Below are 22793 nucleotides of genomic sequence, written 5' to 3'. Positions count from 1 at the left end.
TGCCTTTGATGCCAAAGTTAATGGTCTGGACTTCTGTGCGCCTCTTGCATAGAGCCTACAACTCTTCTGGGTTCTCTTATGCATTTGAGCACAAAGAGAACAGTGAGATGACTTATGGTCAGGGCTCAGGCACAGTAGATGCACATCATGAGGTTCAGTCACAGATAAGGTCCTACTGCATCCTGAGCAGTTAAACCCACTGGGAGCCTTCAGGGATGTAGTGAGAAAAATAGTCAAAGTGAAATCAAATGGTGCAATTGTCAAAAACATTTTTTTTTTAAAACAAGAGACCCAGCTGGAAGCTCAGGCCTATGGAGGCCACGAGCCGCAGAAAAGACATTAAAAATTAAAAGGCCAAAAAGACTAATAAAATAAAAAGGAGCAGGGTAACAAATAAATTGGTCCTTCGCTACTTACAGTAAGAAAAGGCACGACGGAAAGAAAGACACTCTCAGACAAAAGCTACGCGACAGAGAAAATGAAGACACATCTTCCGCAGATGAGGTCCTGCGCAAATCAGGCAGGCGGAAAGACAAGTGCGAATGCGCGGAAGGCCTGCCAAAAGCTTCCAGAACATGAAGGAATGCTGAACAGCGTTTGTACTGGGGCTCCATAGATGACATCACCCATATATGAGGATACATTGTCTTGCTTGGGGACACCATAGTGCAGGAAGTCCTCCACATACACAGTAAAGACCATCATGGCTCATCTAGTCTGCCTAGTAAGGTGGTTTAAGTTGTAACTGACACTGTGCAGGTTACTCCCTCCATGCTTTTTTTGAAATGTTTAACTTTTGCTTGCTTTGAGCAGAAATTATCTATACTTTGTTTCCATCCTCTGACCTTACTGGGATCTGCTGTGTTTACTCCTAGCCATTTTGAATTCCATCATTGTTTTTGTCTCCACCACCCCCACCGGAAGAGCATTCCAGACATCCATCACCCTTTCTGTGAAAAAGTATTCCTGATGTTGGTTTTAAGTTTAACTTCTTGCAACTTCATCCTGTAACTTGCAACACATATACATAAAAGATTTCTTCCTGTCTTTTCCAGAAAGCTCTAGAATTTCATTATATGCAATGTCACTCAACTTGTATGATACGGGGAACCTTCTGGTTTTCTAAGAACACGGTTGATACAGCCTAATGGAGAAGTGTGGTGTTTTTATACTTCTTACATTATAGACAGACGGAGAAATTCTGTTCCTCCTCTATGAACTTTGCAACCTTCTAAACAATGCATTTACTGGAAACATTGGAAAAAAAATTTCTGCCAAAAAGGCAGGCAATAATTTTGGGCTTAAAATATTCACTCACGGTTATCAGCGATACATGCATCAAGAGTTTTTGTGACCACAACAGCAAGCTTAGCACTTGAGTAGCTCCCATATGAATCCTCCACCAACTTTACAAGAATTTCAGCCATTGTATCAAGCCCACCAACAGAAACAAAATAATCCTGCGCATATGCTGCAAGAAAAGGTAAAATTAGTTCTTACCTACTAATTTTCTTTCTTGTAGTCCCTCCAGACCGACAAAGATGAATTGGTTATGAGAACCACTGACTTCTAAGCAACCTGTAAGTGAGCTATGCAGTCCTCCTAGAATCAGCTGATAAAAACACCATAGAACCTAAATCATCCTCTCCAAGCTGACAGTCCTCCATTTAACCCAGAGGACCAAGTACTGCTGCCTGTAACCACAAACATAAAACTCCCCTTTCACTTTTGTTTGATTGAACTTATGTACTGCGGTCTTTACCTTTTTTTAGTTCATGTGGTTTGCCATTAAATGACAAGAAACAACCACCAGTAGAAAGGCTTTGCAGTCTTGCAAAGTCCTGACAGACTTCTGAACAAGGAAGGATTCTGTGCCGGTCTAGAGGGACTAAAAGAAAGAAAATTAGCAGGTAAGAAGTAATTTTACCTTCTATAATGTCCCTCCAAACCAACATAGACGAATGGGAAGTCCAAAGCAGTAACCATTGAGGGTGGAATCCCGCAAGTCCCCCCTTCCAATACTCACATCCAAAATCTGCATCCTGATGGACCTGAACGTCTACCCAATAGTGTCACACAAAGGAATGCAAAGAGGACCATACGGCTGCCTTACAAATGTCCTGAGGCGACACCAAAAAGTACTCCACCCAAGAAGTGGCCTGCCTCCTAGTGGCTGCCTCTGCAAAAGGTATGTCAATGCCACTGCTTCCTTGATCCACTTGGTAATTGTGGCCTTAGAAGCCACCTCCCTTTTACTACTACCACCAAGCAGAATAAACAAATGAACTCACTGCTGAAACTCCTGCGTCCGACAGACATACATACGCAACAGCATGTGAACATCCAATTTTCGCAACTGCTGCTACTCCGCCAGTCCCTCAGTACCAGTAAGGAAATGGACTGATTGAGATGAAAATCAGAAACCACCTTGGGGAGAAGTGATGGCACTGACTGGAGGATCATTTGTTCCCTAGAGAATAACAGGAAAGACTCCCCACATGAAAGTGTTTCCAATTCCAAAATGCAATGTGCGGAGGTGAAAGTTACAAGAAAACTGTCTTCAAGGTCAAGTCTTTGAGGGAAGAACCCTCCAGCAGCTCAAATGGAGGATGGACCAAAACAGATAAAACTTGATTTAATTCCCAGAAAGGCAGAGAAGGGCAAGCCAGCAGACTAAGAAGAAACACTGCGCACAGAAAGCAAGTGACATATAGAAGAACTATCAAGCGCTTACCTTGGATTAAGCCCTGGAAAGAAGCCAGAGCAGCCACCTGCACATGCACAGAAGCCAGGGCCAGACCTTTGTCGAAACCATCATGCAAGAAATCCAAGATGTGGGGCAAGGAAGCTAGAAACAGGGAAACATGGTAATCAACACACCAACTTTCTAAAACTTGCCACACCCAAATGTAAGCTATGGTCCTGGAACTCAACAGAGTTGTAATAACTCTGCCAGAACATCCTCTCTTCCACATGTGAGCCCTTTCAAGAGCCAAACCATAAGACAGAACAGTTGGGTCGAACATCCATACTGGACTCAGAGATAGAAGATCCTCTCTGAGCGGAAGCAAAAGAGGAGTGTCCACCTGGAGACAACCCAAGTCCCCATACCACGGTCTGTGGGGCCAATCCGGTGCCACCAAAACCACCCAGTCCCCCATGATGACTGATCCTCTGAAGAACTCTGCTGATCAGCGGCTGGGAGGAAACATGTAAAAGAGCTGCGATGTCAGCCACATCTGAACCAGTGTGTCCCAGCCTTCCGAGTGACGATGACTTAAGAAGCACAGAGCCTTGGCATTCAAAAAAGTACATCCATGATCAGAGCTCCCTACCTGCCGACAATCAGAATGAAGGTGCCATCTCCCAGAGACCATTCTCCAGGATCTATCGCACTCCTGCTGAGAAAATCAGCCTGAATATTTTCCATGCCTGTGACATACGCCACGAATAGATCCACAAGATGGACTCTCCGCTCACGCCAGTAAGAGGGCCAACTCTGCGCCACCCAATGGCTCGTTTCCCCCTGCCCCCTCCCCCCAGCAACTGACCTATATCACTGCGACTGCATTGTCTGACAAGACCAGTTAACAACTTACCTCGTAGAAGACAGAGGAAAGCTGACAGGGCTAGATGAATGGCCTTGATCTTCAACCAACAATTCTCCTTCGGGGACCACTGATCCTGCACCAAGCGATCCAGACAATGTACCCTCTAGCCCGAAAGACTGGCATTCATCATGACCATCTTCCAATACGTTGGATCTAAAGACACACCTCTGGGTCCAGCCACAAGCGCAAGCTGTGTCATACAAGGCCATGAAATGGATGAGAAACCTCTAAAGGATGGGACTGAGGAGACCACCATGACAGTAGCGAGTCCTGCAATGGACGCATATGAGCCCTGGCCAACTGCACCACCTCCAGGCTTCCCAACATGAACCCCAGCACACGAACTAATCCTTCACGTGGTGGCAAGGAGACTGAAAGAGGGCCTCATATATGAGGAAAGGCTAAAGAGGTTAAGGGTCTTCAGAGCTTGGAAAAGAGAAGTGGTCTACAAAATCTTGAGTGGTGTAGAACGAGTAGATGCGAGCCGATTTTTATGCTTTCAAAAAGTACAAAGACTAGGAGACAATCAAAGTTACATGGAAATACTTTTAAAACAAATGGGAGGAAATATTTTTTCACTCAATGAATAGTTACGATCTGGAACTCTTTGCCGGAGTTTGTAGTAACAGCAGTTAGTGCTACTGGGTTTATAAAAGGTTTGGACAAGTTCCTGAAGAAAAAGTTCATAGTCTACAGCACACAAAACTGATGAATAGGAATATGAAGATATGATTCTGTGAGATCAAGCAACATGAGATATTCACCTGGCAGCACAGCCACTATCACTGACTGCAAGGTTTCCATGAAAAAGGTGGGCATGTGGAAGGCCTGATTCACCCCCTTCAAATCTAAGATGGGACAGAAGAAACCCTCCTTCTTTGGAACTACAAACTAGATGGAGTAATGCCCTGTGCCCACCTCATTGCACAGAACTAGGACAATTGCCCTGAGGTCGATTAACTTTTGTACTGTCTCCTGGACCACCCTCACCTTCCAAGGGGCCCAACAAGATACTACATAGGCATCCCACAGAGGCCTGGCGAACTCTAAAGTGTAACCTTTGTGCACAATCTCCAGCACCCATTGGTCTGAAGTGATCTGTGATCTAGGTCCACCCCCAATAAAAGATCTGGATCCTGCTGCAGCGAGACCAGAATTACAGCCACCTCTGTGGCTCCCTTGGAAATAACGACCATGCTGAGACGTTCCCATCCTACCAGGTCTGTAGCAACATGCTTCTCGAAAACAACACCTCAGAGAAAAACCTCTACCTGCAGACTTGTGCTTGTCTTCCGGCAGCCTAGGTCTCACCGAGGCTCTACCAGTTTGTCAAGCTCCTCACCAAACAAGGAGCCCATAAAAAAAAAATCTACTGAGCTTAGCTTTGGATGCTGCATCAGCCAACCAACCCCAACGCCACAAAGGCCTCCTGGCTGCTACACTGAGCATCATCGACTTGGCAGAAGAATGCAGCAAGTCATACACAGCATCAGAAAGGAAGGAGGTACCCATCTCAAACATAGCCAGCTCCTGGTGCACTAGCATCCAGTCATCAGACTCCCTGTCTAAAAGATGCACTGCTCAACAAAAACAAGCTCTGGCTACCAGACCGCCACAAATAGCCGACTGCACTGCCAAGGCAGCAACATCAAAACTGTTTTAAAATAGAGAGTTGCACAGGGACAGAAATTTAACCCATCCCCGCCAGAATCTAACTTGTCCCCACCTGTCCCAGTGGGAATCTAACCCGTCCCCGCCGAAAGTAATCTCCATCCCAACTTCCAGCTGGCCCAGACCTTGCTGTGCCACAGTCGCCTTGACCCCCATCCCCAAGAAAACCAGATTCTATAACCAGTAAAAATATTAGTAAAAGTAACATACAGTGGGGGAAATAAGTATTTGATCCCTTGCTGATTTTGTAAGTTTGCCCACTGACAAAGACATGAGCAGCCCATAATTGAAGGGTAGGTTATTGGTAACAGTGAGAGATAGCACATCACAAATTAAATCCGGAAAATCACATTGTGGAAAGTATATGAATTTATTTGCATTCTGCAGAGGGAAATAAGTATTTGATCCCCCACCAACCAGTAAGAGATCTGGCCCCTACAGACCAGGTAGATGCTCCAAATCAACTCGTTACCTGCATGACAGACAGCTGTCGGCAATGGTCACCTGTATGAAAGACACCTGTCCACAGACTCAGTGAATCAGTCAGACTCTAACCTCTACAAAATGGCCAAGAGCAAGGAGCTGTCTAAGGATGTCAGGGACAAGATCATACACCTGCACAAGGCTGGAATGGGCTACAAAACCATCAGTAAGACGCTGGGCGAGAAGGAGACAACTGTTGGTGCCATAGTAAGAAAATGGAAGAAGTACAAAATGACTGTCAATCGACAAAGATCTGGGGCTCCACGCAAAATCTCACCTCGTGGGGTATCCTTGATCATGAGGAAGGTTAGAAATCAGCCTACAACTACAAGGGGGGAACTTGTCAATGATCTCAAGGCAGCTGGGACCACTGTCACCACGAAAACCATTGGTAACACATTACGACATAACGGATTGCAATCCTGCAGTGCCCGCAAGGTCCCCCTGCTCCGGAAGGCACATGTGACGGCCCGTCTGAAGTTTGCCAGTGAACACCTGGATGATGCCGAGAGTGATTGGGAGAAGGTGCTGTGGTCAGATGAGACAAAAATTGAGCTCTTTGGCATGAACTCAACTCGCCGTGTTTGGAGGAAGAGAAATGCTGCCTATGACCCAAAGAACACCGTCCCCACTGTCAAGCATGGAGGTGGAAATGTTATGTTTTGGGGGTGTTTCTCTGCTAAGGGCACAGGACTACTTCACCGCATCAATGGGAGAATGGATGGGGCCATGTACCGTACAATTCTGAGTGACAACCTCCTTCCCTCCGCCAGGGCCTTAAAAATGGGTCGTGGCTGGGTCTTCCAGCACGACAATGACCCAAAACATACAGCCAAGGCAACAAAGGAGTGGCTCAGGAAGAAGCACATTAGGGTCATGGAGTGGCCTAGCCAGTCACCAGACCTTAATCCCATTGAAAACTTATGGAGGGAGCTGAAGCTGCGAGTTGCCAAGCGACAGCCCAGAACTCTTAATGATTTAGAGATGATCTGCAAAGAGGAGTGGACCAAAATTCCTCCTGACATGTGTGCAAACCTCATCATCAACTACAGAAGACGTCTGACCGCTGTGCTTGCCAACAAGGGTTTTGCCACCAAGTATTAGGTCTTGTTTGCCAGAGGGATTAAATACTTATTTCCCTCTGCAGAATGCAAATAAATTCATATACTTTCCACAATGTGATTTTCCGGATTTAATTTGTGATGTGCTATCTCTCACTGTTACCAATAACCTACCCTTCAATTATGGGCTGCTCATGTCTTTGTCAGTGGGCAAACTTACAAAATCAGCAAGGGATCAAATACTTATTTCCCCCACTGTAAATCATTTCTTCTGTACTCTGCTATGACAGCAGATGTACAGATCAGTAGAACCCAAAGTAGTCCAAAACAAGTAAAGTCAGAAACAACACAGTTTATACCTAATTGTTCAACCACCCTTAGGATTCACCGTGTTTAAAAAGCAAAATCATGTTAAGAACTGGATAAATGAATTAAAACAAAGTTTAAAGCAAATGCCCTTAATATGTAATACTGGGTAGCAATAGTGAAAGTGAGGAATATTCACATAGCAAGCAGTGTCAGACAATAGATTTATTTTCCACTGAACATAATTAATTTTGTATGAACTTGGCAGCTAATAGTGTGCTGAACTGGACAATGTTCAATCCAATTATATTCAGTAGAGGTAATCTCTAATATGGGGGGGGCTTCTTAGTCAGATATTCAAAAACTGCCCAACGCTCACATAGGATATCCTTCTCTGGTCTTGAAACTTTATTTACAATTCTTTTAAAACAGTTCACAGACCGACCAACAAGGCCATGTTTTGACTCTGCTTCAGGGGCGGTTGTCAAGCCATGATTTTCTTTTCTTAATCATAATGCTCTCTATGATTAAGAAAAGAAACTCATGGCCAGAAGCAGATTCGAAATATGGCCTTGTTGGTCGGTCTGTGAACTGTTTTAAAACAATTGTAAATAAAGTTTTAAGACTGGAGAACAACATCCTATGTGAGAGTTGGCCCATTTTTGAATATATGAACTGGACAATGTTGGCACACTTAGACTAACACTGGTATCCAACCAATCAAATCCTCCAGTCTCTGGTAACAATCAACTTCAAAAACTAGAACCAGGACAAATTGCTGAAACATAGGCGTAAATCACAAAAGCACTGTCCCCACGCTCTAAATTATAGGTATTTCCTCCTATATGCCAACGTTCATATATAAGTATTGTGTAGCCCGGTACTTCAAAATATCTTCTTATATTCAATGATAACTTTATAATATTAAAGAGTGCCCTCAGACAAATATCCACTTTTTTTCCGGCAATGTATTGTTATGCCAAGTGGTATAGCATTTCTTTCATTGGGCCACTCTTGTGTAAGTTTTGAAAAACGTGCTATAGCCTATGTGATAAGTGCTACTAATAAATCAAAACGAGAACTTATATCAAAGAGCTTCACTACTTCTCCGGTCACAAATTTCGACCCATCGGCTGGCTTCCCCTGAAGTGGTGAGGCCACCACTTGAAGTCTCAGCAGCCATCTTAAACAAGCGGTGCCAGATGCAGGAAAGAGTGGGGATCTTTCCTGCCCCAAAGGGAGCCACTAGACCACCAGGGTGATCTGAGGTATGTGCAAGGAGGGAAAGCAAAGCTCGGTTCATTTTACCGTTCCGTGGGAACTCTGCAAGACCTAGGTCCAACCCTGCAGGATCCCCGTGGACCTCAGTCCACCCCCACGGGATCCCTGCGGTCATGGAGGGGATCTGCAAAGGATTCCCACTATCCCCATTCCCATGCATCTCTCTACTTTAAAAGAATCTCTAGCTTATGATCCTGGGAATCCTTAAGAGTCGTATTTCCATCAACTGGCACCATATTCTTCCTAGTAAGGGCAGAGACTACCACCTCAACCAGATGGGGCCGCAAGGTCTCTCTATCCTGCTCAGGGATGGAATACAGATACACCATAGACCAAGCAACCCTAAAGAGTGCATCAGGGGACTTCCATTACGTCCGAATCACATCCCTGATATTCTGATGCATCGGAAAGGACCTGGACTCCTTTCGAATTCAACATGGGGTCCCACAGTACTCAGAGCTTCCTGTGGCTCTTCTTTGAAAAGTAAATAGTAGAAATTTGCAAAATCAGTTCCTGAAGTTCATCTTGGCGGAAAACCTGGACCACAGAGGATTCCTCTCTAGGGGGTAGCTCCTCCAACCAAGTCTCCAGATCTCTTGAATCATCCTGATCCAGGGGATCTGCCACAGTTCACACACTCTCCCCCAGACAGCAGGGACCCTGCTTCCACCAAATCCCCTCTCTCCCAGGACCCCATCGGTCGCTGGAGAGGAAGGTTGAAAGCCCCCCCCCCCCAGATCTAAGGAGGACTGAGCCCCAGATTTCCAGAGGCAAAAGGCCTGACACATAAAGAAGATAAAATCAGAGGAAAAATCTACCTACAAATCTCCTTGAGCCCCCCCAACACCAGAAGGAGGCCCAAAAGGTGAAACCGGATCTGTGAAGGCTGCTCAGATATCGAAGCGTCAGAAGCAGATACAGAAATGGCAGCATTTCCCACCAAATGAAGAGTCCATTGTCAACTCATCAGAGCCCGTCTCCTGTGCTGAAAACAGCGCAGTGCTTCAACTATTTTCCGCTCATCCTTGCAGTCCCAGCAACCACTCTAGGCCAGACCCGAAACCACAGAAGCACAGAACAACAACAAGCTGTCCCAAGAGACCTCACAGTAAGGCTACAAAGGCACTTTCCCACTATTTCATGTCTGATGAGGTGGCGGGAGCTGCCTTATTTATTTTTCGTCAGGTAGACCTCATGGCTCTCAAGACTGGCTGTCTGTTCTAAGACAGAAGGAACCAACTGAGGCACCACTATCACACAGGGAGTTGAGAAAATGAGGGGATGGACCCAGCAACACATGTTTAGCACCTCTGATGCAAGGGGTACCCCCCCCCCCCCCCAGGTCTCTGCCTCAATCCATCAAATCAGAAAAGGCAGTCATTACTGAGAGAAAACACGGGAGTATTAAAAAAAAAAAAAATCACGACTCCTAAAGAGAATCAATTCTCTGTTAATTATGGCTTGTTTTTTAAAGTATACCTAAAGTCTAAAATTACTACAGCCCCTAGAGACAAAAATAAACCAAGGACTGCAGACTTACCTTTACCACCGGCTGGAGACTGAGAACAGACTGACTACAGGAGGACTGCACAGCCCACTTATAGGTTGCTTAGAAGTCAGTGGTTCTCAGTTTCTGCCTACTGGTAGAGGTGCATAACCCATTCGTCTGTGCTAGTCTGGAGGAACACTATAGAATTATTACCATATTCACATACCAAACAATGTTCCACTGTGCAGCTAATTTTATAAGAAATCACCTAGATTTGGAAGGCAAGCAGGCACCTATTTTAGCTAGTCCTAGTACAGCAGCAAGCAGGTTCCTGGAGTAGCCTAGTGGGTGGTGGACTGCACTGTGGAGAAGGGGACCTAGGCCCATAATCCACTGTGCCATTTGTGGTGGAAAGTGTGAGCCCTTTAAAACACAGCAAAAACCTACTGTACCCACATATAGGTGGGCACCTGCAGCCATAAGGGCTATTGAAGTGCTGTACAGTTACTAATACTAATAAACATTTCTATAAAACTACTAGATGGAAGCAGCACTGTACACATTATATGCAGGTACTTTCTCTGTCCCTAGAGGACTCACAATCTAAGTTTTTGTACCTGGGGCAATGGAGAGTTAAATGACTTGCCCAAAGTCACAAAGAACTGCAGTGGGAATCAAACCAGGCTGCCAGGATCAAAGCCCGCTGCACTAACCATTAGGCCACTCCTCCCTCCAGTTGGGTACAGTAGGTTTTTGGTGGATTTTGGAGGGCTCACTATACAATATAAGGGAGCAACGGTGAGATGTGTACTTGGGAGTTTTTAGGTGAAGTCTACTGCAGTGCCCCCTAGGGTGCCCCACTGCTCTGCTAGGAGGTCTGTGTGGCCAGTCTACTCAGAATGCTGGCTCCCCCATACATCCCAATGGCTTGATTTTGTGTGTTTTTCAATTGTACCTTTTTTTTTTTTTTTTAAATCAAAAATGGACCATCAAAGCACAGAGACATCTAGCAAATAGCCATTTTCAAAAAAAAAAAAAAAAAAAAAAAAAGTTTTTCTGGTTTGACAAACGATCATTTTCACTACCCGATTTTTTGGACATTTTCAGGAAAACATTCAAAGTTGGAATTAGACATATCGAAAATGCCCTTCTTTGTGTCTTTATAAAATATTAGAGGTAAACCATCAGAAATCATGACTAGAATGAAGCAATGCCTATCTATATAGATAATTCTCTTCTAACAATCACTAATAAACACTAGAGGAGCAGTCCCCAAAAAACATTTTTTTGTATAACAATTTTTTTGAAAGGAAAAAAGCCCTCAGCATTAAAGATGGTCTGCACCATCAGGTGACAATTCGTGCTAATTGACAGTGATTGGAAGACTTATATCGGTCTCGTCCACTAAAGCATTAATACCGTCATACCACAACCACATCCTAAAGCTTGTCTATTATAAATATGATAAAGGACTGCACACTATAGTGTGTCAAGTGAACCTTGTGTGTGTGCTCAAAACATGCCCAACTTAAATATCAACTGTCCATTCACTAAACAAAGAACTTTTCCTAATTTAGACTTATCTGAATGCAGCAAGTAACATTCAGTGACTCGGCAGATTATTGTCATGACCGAAACCATGGACATTTATGCCTGTTTAGGAGCAAGACAGCAAAAATACTCACCAGTAGCAGGTATTCACCGAGGCCAGCAATATATTCTCACAATTGGGTAACGCGATCCCACAGGCGGCTCTTGAATAAACTTGACAGGCTGAAGATAGGATCCGATGTGGTGAACTGAATTAGAAACTGGATGACGGACAGAAGCCAGAGGATGGTGGTTAATGTAATTCGCTCAGATGAGGGAAAGGTGAGTAGTGGAGTGCCTCTGGGAACGATGCTGGGGCCGATTCTGTTCAACATATTTGTGAGTGACATTGCCGAAGGGTTAGAAGGTAAAGTTTGCCTTTTTGCGGATGATACTAAGATTTCTAACAATGTGGACACCCGGGAGGGAGTGGAAAACATGAAAAAGGATATGCAGAAGCTAGAAGAATGGTCTAAGGTTTGGCAATGCAAAGAAATGCAAATTGATGCAATTAGGGAGTAGAAATCCACGGGAGATGTACGTGTTAGGCGGTGAGAGTCTGATATGTACAGACGGGGAGAAGAATCTTGGGGTGATAGTATCTGAGGATCTGAAGGCGATGAAACAGTGTGACAAGGCGGTGGCCGTAGCTAGAAGGTTGCTAGGCTGTATAGAGAGAGGTGTGACCAGCAGAAGAAAGGAGGTGTTGATGCCCCTGTATAAGTTGTTGGTGAGGCCCCACCTGGAGTATTGTGTTCAGTTTTGGAGGCCGTATCTTGCTAAGGATGTAAAAAGAATTGCAGCGGTGCAAAGAAAAGCTACAAAAATGGTATGGGACTTGCGTTACAAGACGTAGGAGAGACTTGCTGACCTGAACATATATACCTTGGAGGAAAGGAGACACAGGGGTGATATGATACAGACGTTCAAATATTTGAAAGGTATTAATCCGCAAACAAACCTTTTCCGTAGATGGGAAGGCGGTAGAACTAGAGGACATGAAATGAGATTGAAGGGAGGCAGACTCAAGAAAAATGTCAGTAAGTATTTTTTCACGGAGAGAGTGGTAGATACTTGGAATGCCCTCCCACGGGAGGTGGTGGAGATGAAAATGGCAACGGAATTCAAAAATGCATGGGATAAACATAAAGGAATCCTATTCAGAAGGAATGGATCCTCAGAAGCTTAGCGGAGATTGGGTGGCAGAGCCGGTGGTGGGAGGCGGGGCTAGTGCTGGGCAGACTTCTACGGTCTGTGCCCTGAAAATGGCTGAGACAAATCAAGGTCAGGTATACATATAAAGCAGCACATATGAGTTTATCTTGTTGGGAAGACTGGATGGACCGTACAGGTCTCTTTGTCGTCATCTACTATGTTACTATAAAGCGAACAACTAGAAGTAGTCCAGAGACGGGCTTACCCTCTATACGATGATGATAAGCACTGAGGTAAACCCTTACAGAGTTGGTCTTGAGGTAGACTCAGAGAGGTGTAGAAGTTATTCAAGCAGGGTCTGTGTAGGACACAAAACAGGATCTAGGGCAGCATTTTTCAACCAGTGTGCCACAGCTGCTTCCCAGGTGTACCGCGAAGGTCCCAGAGATATACTGCATCTTCTACCTACGCCGCATGCCTCCTACCCAAACTGGCGTTTTTTTACCCGTGCCCCCCCACCTGAACCAGCATCTTTCACCCGCCCTCCCCCAATGAGGTCCGCCAACTTTTAAATCCTTTTCTCCTCCCCCAAAGCTCTTCCGACCTTCTTATTAAGTACCAGCAGTGTCAGCGATCAAGGCAGCCAATCCTGGAAGCTTTTTTTCTACAGCTCCCACTTCCTTTGATGCAACTGCCTATCCCCGCATAGGCGGATATGCAGAAAACAGATTCAGGGAGCAAATGGAAAGGAGGCCCTGAAAATAGAGTTACGAGCAGACAGAGGAAAGCAGAACAAAGATTTGGAACAAGGTGATTGGAATAAATTCACCAGACCACAGTGTGCTTCTTGATTTGGTCAGCGACCTCCTTAATCTTCTCTCCAAAAAGGTTATCCCCTCAGCATGGGGCATCCACCAACCTCTGCTGAACTGAGTGTTCCAAGTCAGAAACACGCAGCCATGAGTCTGCACATTGCTATACTCTGAGCAGAGATCCTGGATGCCACGTCAAAGGTGTTGTAGGCTCCCCTGGCCAAGAACTTACGACACGCCTTCTGCTGCTTGGCCAACTGGCACACTGACTCAGCCTGCTCCAGTGGGAGAGAGTCTGCCAAGTCTAACAGCATGTGCACCAAATCCTGCAAGTAACTTGTAAAAAGGTTGTAAGATTGTATATGGGACATGAGAACTGAGGCTTGAAACATCTCCCTCCCAAAAATGTCCAAGTTCTTAGCTTCTCTGCCTGGGGGAGCCAAGGCATAGTCTTTAGAACTCCTGACTTTCTTGAGAGCGGATTCCACCACCATGGAATTGTGGGGCAACTGGGGCCTATCAAAAACAGGTGTGCTGAGGATCCTATACATCGTGTCAATTTTCTTTGGGCGGGACAGGGATAGACAGAGGGGACTCCCAATTTCTATCAAGGACTTCCTTGAGTACCTTGTGGAGAGGGGCAGTCGCAGCCTCCTCAGGAGGAGACATAGTCCAGGACCTCAAGCACCTTAGCCCTGGGCTCGTCCTCCACCTCCAAACTGAAATGGAATAGCCCCAGCCATTTTCTTTACAAAAGAGGGGAAGGAAAGGTTCTCCAGAGGAGACTTTCTCCTTTCAAGCGGAGGGGAGGGTTCAGAGGGGATGCTATAGGACTCATCCTCCGAAAAGTACTTCAGATCCTCCTCCGACTCCCATGAGCGTTCCTCATCGGTGTCACAAAGAAACTCCTTGTGGGAGGGCTGAGACCGAGCCTGCCCAGACTTAGAGGAGCCAGAAGAGGCACCAGAAAAATGGCAAGGGAAGAACCTGGCTGAAGTAGAGGCCTAAACGTGGCCTAACACAAGAAAAAATAAAGAAAACCTAAAAATGGGCAAACCTAAAAGTGGGCAAAAAGGAACTAAGAGAGTATGGGAAGAGGGGAACTGAGACCTGAGAACAGGCTGTGAAAAAAACAGTGAACCCCCCCCCCCCCCCCCCAAAAAAAGGCACAAAAAAAAGATCTTCCAAACCAGGAGTGAAGACAGAAACCACAGACACAGCTTCTCCACAACGTGGTAGAAAAACAACTGCAGTAATCGTGTTCTCATGGTGGGCGCAAAGGCACTCACGCATGCGCGGTGGAGAGTGTCTCACTCTCCACAAAGCTCTGTTAAGCTTGACAAAACCTCCGGACTGGGCAACGTGGATTTATGTTACCCAACTGTGAGAATTAATGGCCTGCTTGTCCTTGGAGAAAAAAACGTTAGTATGTAAAGGTTACACTTATACATATATTTTAGAAAGAACGCATGTAAATTGCAACTTTGACTGCCGAAATTCTACCACATAACATGCCTAAACACAGGTCATATAAAAGTACGCACCTTCTCTGTATCACATATACTTTTACAGGTGTAAGCCCAGGGGTAATTTTACAAAAGGACTTTATGCATAAAAAATCCTTTGCCAAAAATACAAGGGTAATGTTATAATTTGACTTACTTCCCTAAGAACTATTCAGTTTATTAGAAATAAAATATAACACAAACTTTCCATCTATAGGATCAAAGGTGGTTCTGAATAGGAATAAATTGGATTTATACTCGCCTTTTGAAATCTTAGCTCAGAGTGAGTTACATATTCAGGTACAGTTAATAGATTCCTGCTCAAGAGGACTCACAATCTAAGTTGTACCTGAGGCAATGGAGGGTGAAGTAGCATGCTCTAGATTTAAAATAATATCACTAGAAGATGCAAGATTTGAACTCTAGCTTTCCTAGCTCTAAGCCTGATACTCTAACCACTATGCTACTCCACTACTATGTAACTGCAAAATAAATTTGAAAAATATTTACATTTTCAACAAATACAGTTGAAAAAAAACAAATTTAGATAAATGAAGGCTTTTTACTGGTGCTGCCCTTAAACATAATTAAAAGTTGAAATGTGACTGAACTTTATTTAAATGATAAACATACAATTATTTGCAACTGCAAGACCAACTAACGAACAAATGGGGCGAACAAATTCTGTTCTCGTGCATTTTTGCAGCCTGTCCTTCGCATATGGGAATACCAAACAGCATGTTTTCTGGTTGTCATCTGTAAGTAAATAAAATAGCCAGTGTAATATACACTTTATAAGTTCGCATAGAGTGTACTATTTTGTTCTTCAAATATATTCATATATTCCACAGAAAGTAAAAACTGAACATAATTACTGCAGCATACTGAAAGTACCATTCTGGGGATTGTTGGCACAGGCGCAGAGAGCACTACAGACAGAAGACCACAACTGGTAACACTGATTAATGTTTTCATCTGATATGTTCATTTCAGACAATGAAAGAGTTCTGTAAACAAAAACAAAAAATTATCTACATCAACAGCACAAAACAGAGATTTTTTGTTGTCTGTTTCTATTCTTGCTGTCAAGATGTGAACTAAAATGCAATGTAGTTACCTTACCTAAACAGCTGTAGCAGAATATTAATGCAGCCTGTTTCTCTTGCAAGCGATTGTCCAGTCTCTGTAAATATCCACCATTTCAATTAAAAAAAAAAAAAAAAAAAAAGATTCATTATTCTGCTGTAGTTTAGCTTCTTCATATATCAACAGAAACATACATGTGATAACTGAACATTAAAGGAAGTTTACTAATCAAAATAATTTTTTTTTAATTACCATCAAGTACAAATAGGGCTGCTAACTGCTAACCATAAACGCTTATTTATGGACAAGTAAGAGAAGAAATGCACAGCAATTCATATTAGTATTCTTTCCTTTAAAAAAAGCAATGGGGTCTATTTTTAAATGGATTATGTTCACTGGTGGCCAGTGGACATATAAGTCTGTTAACCGTATATCTACAAAGGCTGTATAGGGAGGAAGAGAAGAACGAGCTGCTAAACTATCCAGATAGAAGTAATATTCAGCCACAATCTGGATAATCAATATATTTAATATAGGCCTGCTAAACTACTGATGACAGCACTGACCACATTATATATATATACTCAGTACCACTAAATATATGAATAAATTTAATCACTGGTGCTTAAAGCAAAAAATGTATCCTTATGATTGTAAATCATGCTATAAAGCGAACGCTACATACCTGTAGAAGGTATTCTCCGAGGACAGCAGGCTGATTCTTCTCACTGATGGGGTGATGTCCACGGCAGCCCCTCCAATCGGAACTTCTCTAGCAAAGGCCTTTGCTAGTCCTTGCGCGCCCATGCGCGACCGTCTTCCCGCCCGAACCGGCTCGTGTTCGTCAGTCCCATATGTAGCAAGACAAAGACAAGGGAAGACAAGTCCAAAGGGGAGGCGGGCGGGTTTGTGAGAACAATCAGCCTGCTGTCCTCGGAGAATACCTTCTACAGGTATGTAGCATTCGCTTTCTCCGAGGACAAGCAGGCTGCTTGTTCTCACTGATGGGGTATCCCTAGCCCCCAGGCTCACTCAAAACAACAAACATGGTCAATTGGGCCTCGCAACGGCGAGGACATAACTGAGATTGACCTAACAATTTTTCCAACTAACTGAGAGTGTAGCCTGGAACAGAATAAAACATGGGCCTAGGGGGGTGGAGTTGGATCCTAAACCCCGAACAGATTCTGAAGCACTGACTGCTCGAACCGACTGTCGCGTCGGGTATCCTGCTGCAGGCAGTAATGAGATGTGAATGTGTGGACAGATGACCACGTCACAGCTTTGCAAATCTCTTCAATAGTGGCTGACTTCAAGTGGGCTACCGACGCTGCCATGGCTCTAACATTATGAGCCGTGACATGACCCTCAAGAGCCAGCCCAGCCTGGGCGTAAGTGAAGGAAATGCAATCTGCTAGCCAATTGGATATGGTGCGTTTCCCCACAGCCACTCCCCTCCTTTTGGGATCAAAAGAAACAAACAATTGGGCGGACTGTCTGTTGGGCTGTGTCCGCTCCAGATAGAAGGCCAATGCTCTCTTGCAGTCCAATGTGTGCAGCTGACGTTCAGCAGGGCAGGAATGAGGACGGGGAAAGAATGTTGGCAAGACAATTGACTGGTTCAGATGGAACTCCGACACAACCTTTGGCAAGAACTTAGGGTGAGTGTGGAGGACTACTCTGTTATGATGAAATTTGGTGTAAGGGGCCTGGGCTACCAGGGCCTGAAGCTCACTGACTCTACGAGCTGAAGTAACTGCCACCAAGAAAATGACCTTCCAGGTCAAGTACTTCAGATGGCAGGAGTTCAGTGGCTCAAAAGGAGGTTTCATCAGCTGGGTGAGAACGACATTGAGATCCCCATGACACTGTAGGAGGTTTGACAGGGGGCTTTGACAAAAGCAAACCTCTCATGAAGCGAACAACTAAAGGCTGTCCTGAGATCGGCTTACCTTCCACACGGTAATGGTATGCACTGATTGCACTAAGGTGAACCCTTACAGAGTTGGTCTTGAGACCAGACTCAGACAAGTGCAGAAGGTATTCAAGCAGGGTCTGTGTAGGACAAGAGCGAGGATCTAGGGCCTTGCTGTCACACCAGACGGCAAACCTCCTCCATAGAAAGAAGTAACTCCTCTTAGTGGAATCTTTCCTGGAAGCAAGCAAGATGCGGGAGACACCCTCTGACAGACCCAAAGAGGCAAAGTCTACGCTCTCAACATCCAGGCCGTGAGAGCCAGAGACTGGAGGTTGGGATGCAGAAGCGCCCCTTCGTCCTGTGTGATGAGGGTCGGAAAACACTCCAATCTCCACGGTTCTTCGGAGGACAACTCCAGAAGCAGAGGGAACCAGATCCGACGCGGCCAAAAAGGAGCAATCAGAATCACGGTGCCTCGGTCTTGCTTGAGTTTCAACAAAGTCTTCCCCACCAGAGGTATGGGAGGATAAGCATACAGCAGACCTTCCCCCCAGTCCAGGAGGAAGGCATCCGGTGCCAGTCTGCCGTTGGCCTGAAGCCTGGAACAGAACTGAGGGACCTTGTGGTTGGCTCGAGATGCAAATAGATCTACCAAGGGGGTGCCCCACACCTGGAAGATCTGTCGCACTACTCTGGAGTTGAGCGACCACTCGTGAGGTTACATAATCCTGCTCAGTCTGTCGGCCAGACTGTTGTTTACGCCTGCCAGGTATGTGGCTTGGAGCACCATGCCCTGACGGCGAGCCCAAAGCCACATGCTGACGGCTTCCTGACACAGGGGGCGAGATCCGGTGCCCCCCTGCTTGTTGACGTAGTACATGGCAACCTGGTTGTCTGTCTGAATTTGGATAATTTGGTGGGACAGCCGATCTCTGAAAGCCTTCAGAGCGTTCCAGACCGCTCGTAACTCCAGGAGATTGATCTGCAGATCGCGTTCCTGGAGGGACCAGCTTCCCTGGGTGTGAAGCCCATCGACATGAGCTCCCCACCCCAGGAGAGACGCATCTGTAGTCAGCACTTTTTGTGGCTGAGGAATTTGGAAAGGACGTCCCAGAGTCAAATTGGACCAAATTGTCCACCAATACAGGGATTTGAGAAAACTCGTGGACAGGTGGATCACGTCTTCTAGATCCCCAGCAGCCTGAAACCACTGGGAAGCTAGGGTCCATTGAACAGATCTCATGTGAAGGCGGGCCATGGGAGTCACATGAACTGTGGAGGCCATGTGGCCCAGCAATCTCAACATCTGCCGAGCTGTGATCTGCTGGGACGCTCGCACCCGCGAGACGAGGGACAACAAGTTGTTGGCTCTCGCCTCTGGGAGATAGGCACGAGCCGTCTAAGAATCCAGCAGAGCTCCTATGAATTTGAGTCTCTGTACTGGGAGAAGATGGGACTTTGGATAATTTATCACAAACCCCAGTAGCTCCAGGAGGCGAATAGTCATCTGCATGGACTGTAGAGCTCCTGCCTCGGATGTGTTCTTCACCAGCCAATTGTCGAGATATAGGAACACGTGTACCCCCAGCCTGCGAAGTGCCGCTGCTACTACAGCCAAGCACTTCGTGAACACTCTGGGCGCAGAGGCGAGCCCAAAGGGTAGCACACAGTACTGGAAGTGACGTGTGCCCAGCTGAAATCGCAGATACTGTCTGTGAGCTGGCAGTATCGGGATGTGCGTGTAGGCGTCCTTCAAGTCCAGAGAGCATAGCCAATCGTTTTCCTGAATCATGGGGAGAAGGGTGCCCAGGGAAAGCATCCTGAACTTTTCCTTGACCAGATATTTGTTCAGGGCCCTTAGGTCTAGGATGGAACGCATCCCCCCTGTTTTCTTTTCCACAAGGAAGTACCTGGAATAGAATCCCAGCCCTTCTTGCCCGGATGGCACGGGCTCGACCGCATTGGCGCTGAGAAGGGCGGAGAGTTCCTCTGCAAGTACCTGCTTGTGTTGGAAGCTGTAAGACTGAGCTCCCGGTGGACAATTTGGAGGTTTTGAGGCCAAATTGAGGGTGTATCCTTGCCAGACTATTTGAAGAACCCACTGATCGGAGGTTATGAGAGGCCACCTTTGGTGAAAAACTTTCAACCTCTCTCCGACCGGTAGGTCTCCCGGCACTGACACTTGGATGTCAGCTATGCTCTGCTGGAGCCAGTCAAAAGCTCGTCCCTTGCTTTTGCTGGGGAGCCGAGGGGCCTTGCTGAGGCGCACGCTGCTGACGAGAGCGAGCGCGCTGGGGCTTAGCCTGGGCCGCAGGCTGTCGAGAAGGAGGATTGTACCTACGCTTACCAGAAGAGTAGGGAACAGTCTTCCTTCCCCCATAAAAACGTCTACCTGTGGAGGTAGAAGCTGAAGGCTGCCAGCGGGAGAACTTGTCGAAAGCGGTATCCCGCTGGTGGAGCTGTTCTACCACCTGTTCGACCCTCTCTCCAAAAATATTATCCGCACGGCAAGGCGAGTCCGCAATCCGCTGCTGGATCCTATTCTCCAGGTCGGAGGCACGCAGCCATTACCACACCTTGAGCAGCGGCCCTGGACGCAACATCAAAGGTGTCATACACCCCTCTGGCCAGGAATTTTCTGAACGCCTTCAGCTGCCTGACCACCTCCTGAAATGGCTTGGCTTGCTCAGGAGGGAGCTTGTCCACCAAGCCCGCCAACTGCCGCACATTGTTCCGCATGTGTATGCTCGTGTAGAGCTGGTAAGACTGAATTTTGGCCACGAGCATAGAGGAATGGTAGGCCTTCCTCCCAAAGGAGTCTAAGGTTCTAGAGTCTTTGCCCGGGGGCGCCGAAGCATGCTCTCTAGAACTCTTAGCCTTCTTTAGGGCCAAATCCACAACTCCAGAGTCGTGAGGCAACTGAGTGCGCATCAGCTCTGGGTCCCCATGGATCCGGTACTGGGACTCGATCTTCTTGGGAACGTGTGGATTACTTAAAGGCTTGGTCCAGTTCGCCAGCAATGTCTTTTTTAGGACATGATGCATGGGTACTGTGGACGCTTCCTTAGGTGGAGAAGGATAGTCCAGGAGCTCAAACATTTCAGCCTTGTGCTCGTCCTCCACAACCACCGGGAAGGGGATGGCCGTAGACATCTCCCGGACAAAGGCCGCAAAAGACAGACTCTCGGGAGGAGAAAGCTGCCTTTCAGGGGAGGGAGTGGGATCAGAAGGAAGGCCCATCAGACTCCTCGTCAGAGAAATATCTGATGTCCTCCTCCTCCTCCCACGAGGCCTCACCATCGGTATCAGACAAGTTCACGGACCTGCGTCTGAAGCCGTGCCCGGCTCGACTCCGTGGAACCACGGCCACGGTGGGAGCGTCGAGAGGTAGACTCCCTCGCCCGCACCGGCGAAGCTCCCTCCGCCGATGTCGTCAGGGAGCCTTCCTGGGAGCCGACCGCAGTCGGTATCGCAAGCGGTACCGATGTCGGAGACCTCACCCCGGGCAAGGGGCCAGCCGGCGCCTCACTCGACGGTACCGGTGGCGCAAGCACCCCCGGTACCGGAGGGGAAGGGCGCAACAGCTCTCCCAGGATCTCTGGGAGAACGGCCCGGAGACTCTCGTGCAGGGCGGCTGTGGAGAAAGACATGGAAGCCGATGCAGGAGTCGAAGTCAGAGTCTGTTCCGGGCGTGAAGACTGTTCCGGGCTGTCCAAGGTGGAGCGCATCGACACCTCCTGAACAGAGGGTGAGTGGTCCTCCCGGTGCCGCTGCCTGCTGGGTGCCGACTCCCTCGGCGACCCAGAGCTCTCGGTACCAACGCGGGAAGGAGACCGGTGTCGATGCTTCTTTGACTTTTTCAAACGAAGCATGTCACCGGAGCTTCCCGGTACCGACGAGAAGGACGTAGAATCCAGCCGTCGCTTCCTCGGGGCCGAGGCCGAAGAAGGTCGGTCTCGGGGGGGGCTGTACCGCAGGAGCCCTCAGGGTAGGGGGAGACCCACCCGAAGGCTCACCGCCACCAGCAGGGGAATGGACAGCCCTCACCTGCACTCCAGACGAAGCACCACCGTCTGACGACATCAGCACTAGTGGAGGTCCCGGTACCACCGACGCCGACTTCCGATGTCTCGATGCAATCGATACAGTCGCGGCCGAGGGCGGAGGTCTTGACGCTGTCGACATCGACGCACTCGATACTCCTGGTGCCGATGCCGACGAAGAGCCCGAGAACAAAACGTTCCACTGGGCCAATCTCGCTACCTGAGTCCTTTTCTGTAAAAGGGCGCAAAGACTACAGGCCTGCGGGCGGTGCCCAGCCCCCAGACACTGAAGACACGACGCGTGCCTATCAGTGAGCGAGATTACCCGGGCGCACTGGGTGCACTTCTTGAAGCCGCTGGGAGACTTCGATGACATGGGCGGAAAAATCACGCCGGCGAAATCAAAACTCGTAATTGAGGTAAGGCACCAAAAAGAAGGGGAGAAAAAAACTCGACCCGAGGCCTCAAAGGGGCCTACCACGAAAACGAAAGAAAACTTATCGGGGCCAAAAACTAGAAGTACGGGGAAGGGAAAAAGACCGTAAGGCCCTTCTCCGAAATCCCCCTTTTTTTTTGTAAGCGAAAAGTCAAGAGACGCGCGAGGGTCAACTTAAGGGGCGCGAACGGCGTAAACACGACCGTACCGAGCATGGACAAAAGAAGAGTGACGAACACGAACCGGTTCGGGCGGGAAGATGGCCGCGCATGCGCGGTGCGCATCGGCGCGCGAGGACTAGCAAAGGCCTTTGCTAGAGAAGTTCCGATTGGAGGGGCTGCCGTGG

At 47.1% G+C, this 22793-nt stretch overlaps 1 protein-coding gene across 12 annotated transcripts in view; it reads right to left on the bottom strand.

The window, feature by feature from the left end:
* TERB1 (telomere repeat binding bouquet formation protein 1) overlaps positions 1–22793 on the bottom strand; it is a 241566-nt gene that overhangs the window by 174263 nt on the left and 44510 nt on the right. For 10 of the 12 annotated variants that reach the window (XR_003942250.1, XM_030204477.1, XM_030204483.1 and 7 more), the window contains 4 exons: positions 16087–16147; positions 15859–15971; positions 15598–15720; positions 1319–1471 (listed from right to left, as the gene is read on the bottom strand). Coding sequence is in view for 11 of the 12 variants with exons in the window: in XM_030204477.1 (XP_030060337.1) it covers positions 1319–1471; positions 15598–15720; positions 15859–15971; positions 16087–16147 (450 nt within the window). In the remaining variant the exon portion in view is untranslated. The remainder of the gene's footprint in view (positions 1–1318; positions 1472–15597; positions 15721–15858; positions 15972–16086; positions 16148–22793) is intronic. The other 2 variants (XM_030204482.1, XM_030204479.1) reach the window with 2 other exon arrangements.

The sequence above is a fragment of the Microcaecilia unicolor genome, chromosome 5 (genome assembly GCF_901765095.1).
Source record: "Microcaecilia unicolor chromosome 5, aMicUni1.1, whole genome shotgun sequence".
Taxonomy (NCBI): Eukaryota; Metazoa; Chordata; class Amphibia; order Gymnophiona; family Siphonopidae; genus Microcaecilia; species Microcaecilia unicolor.
This window is presented reverse-complemented; position numbering and strand designations above follow the sequence as displayed.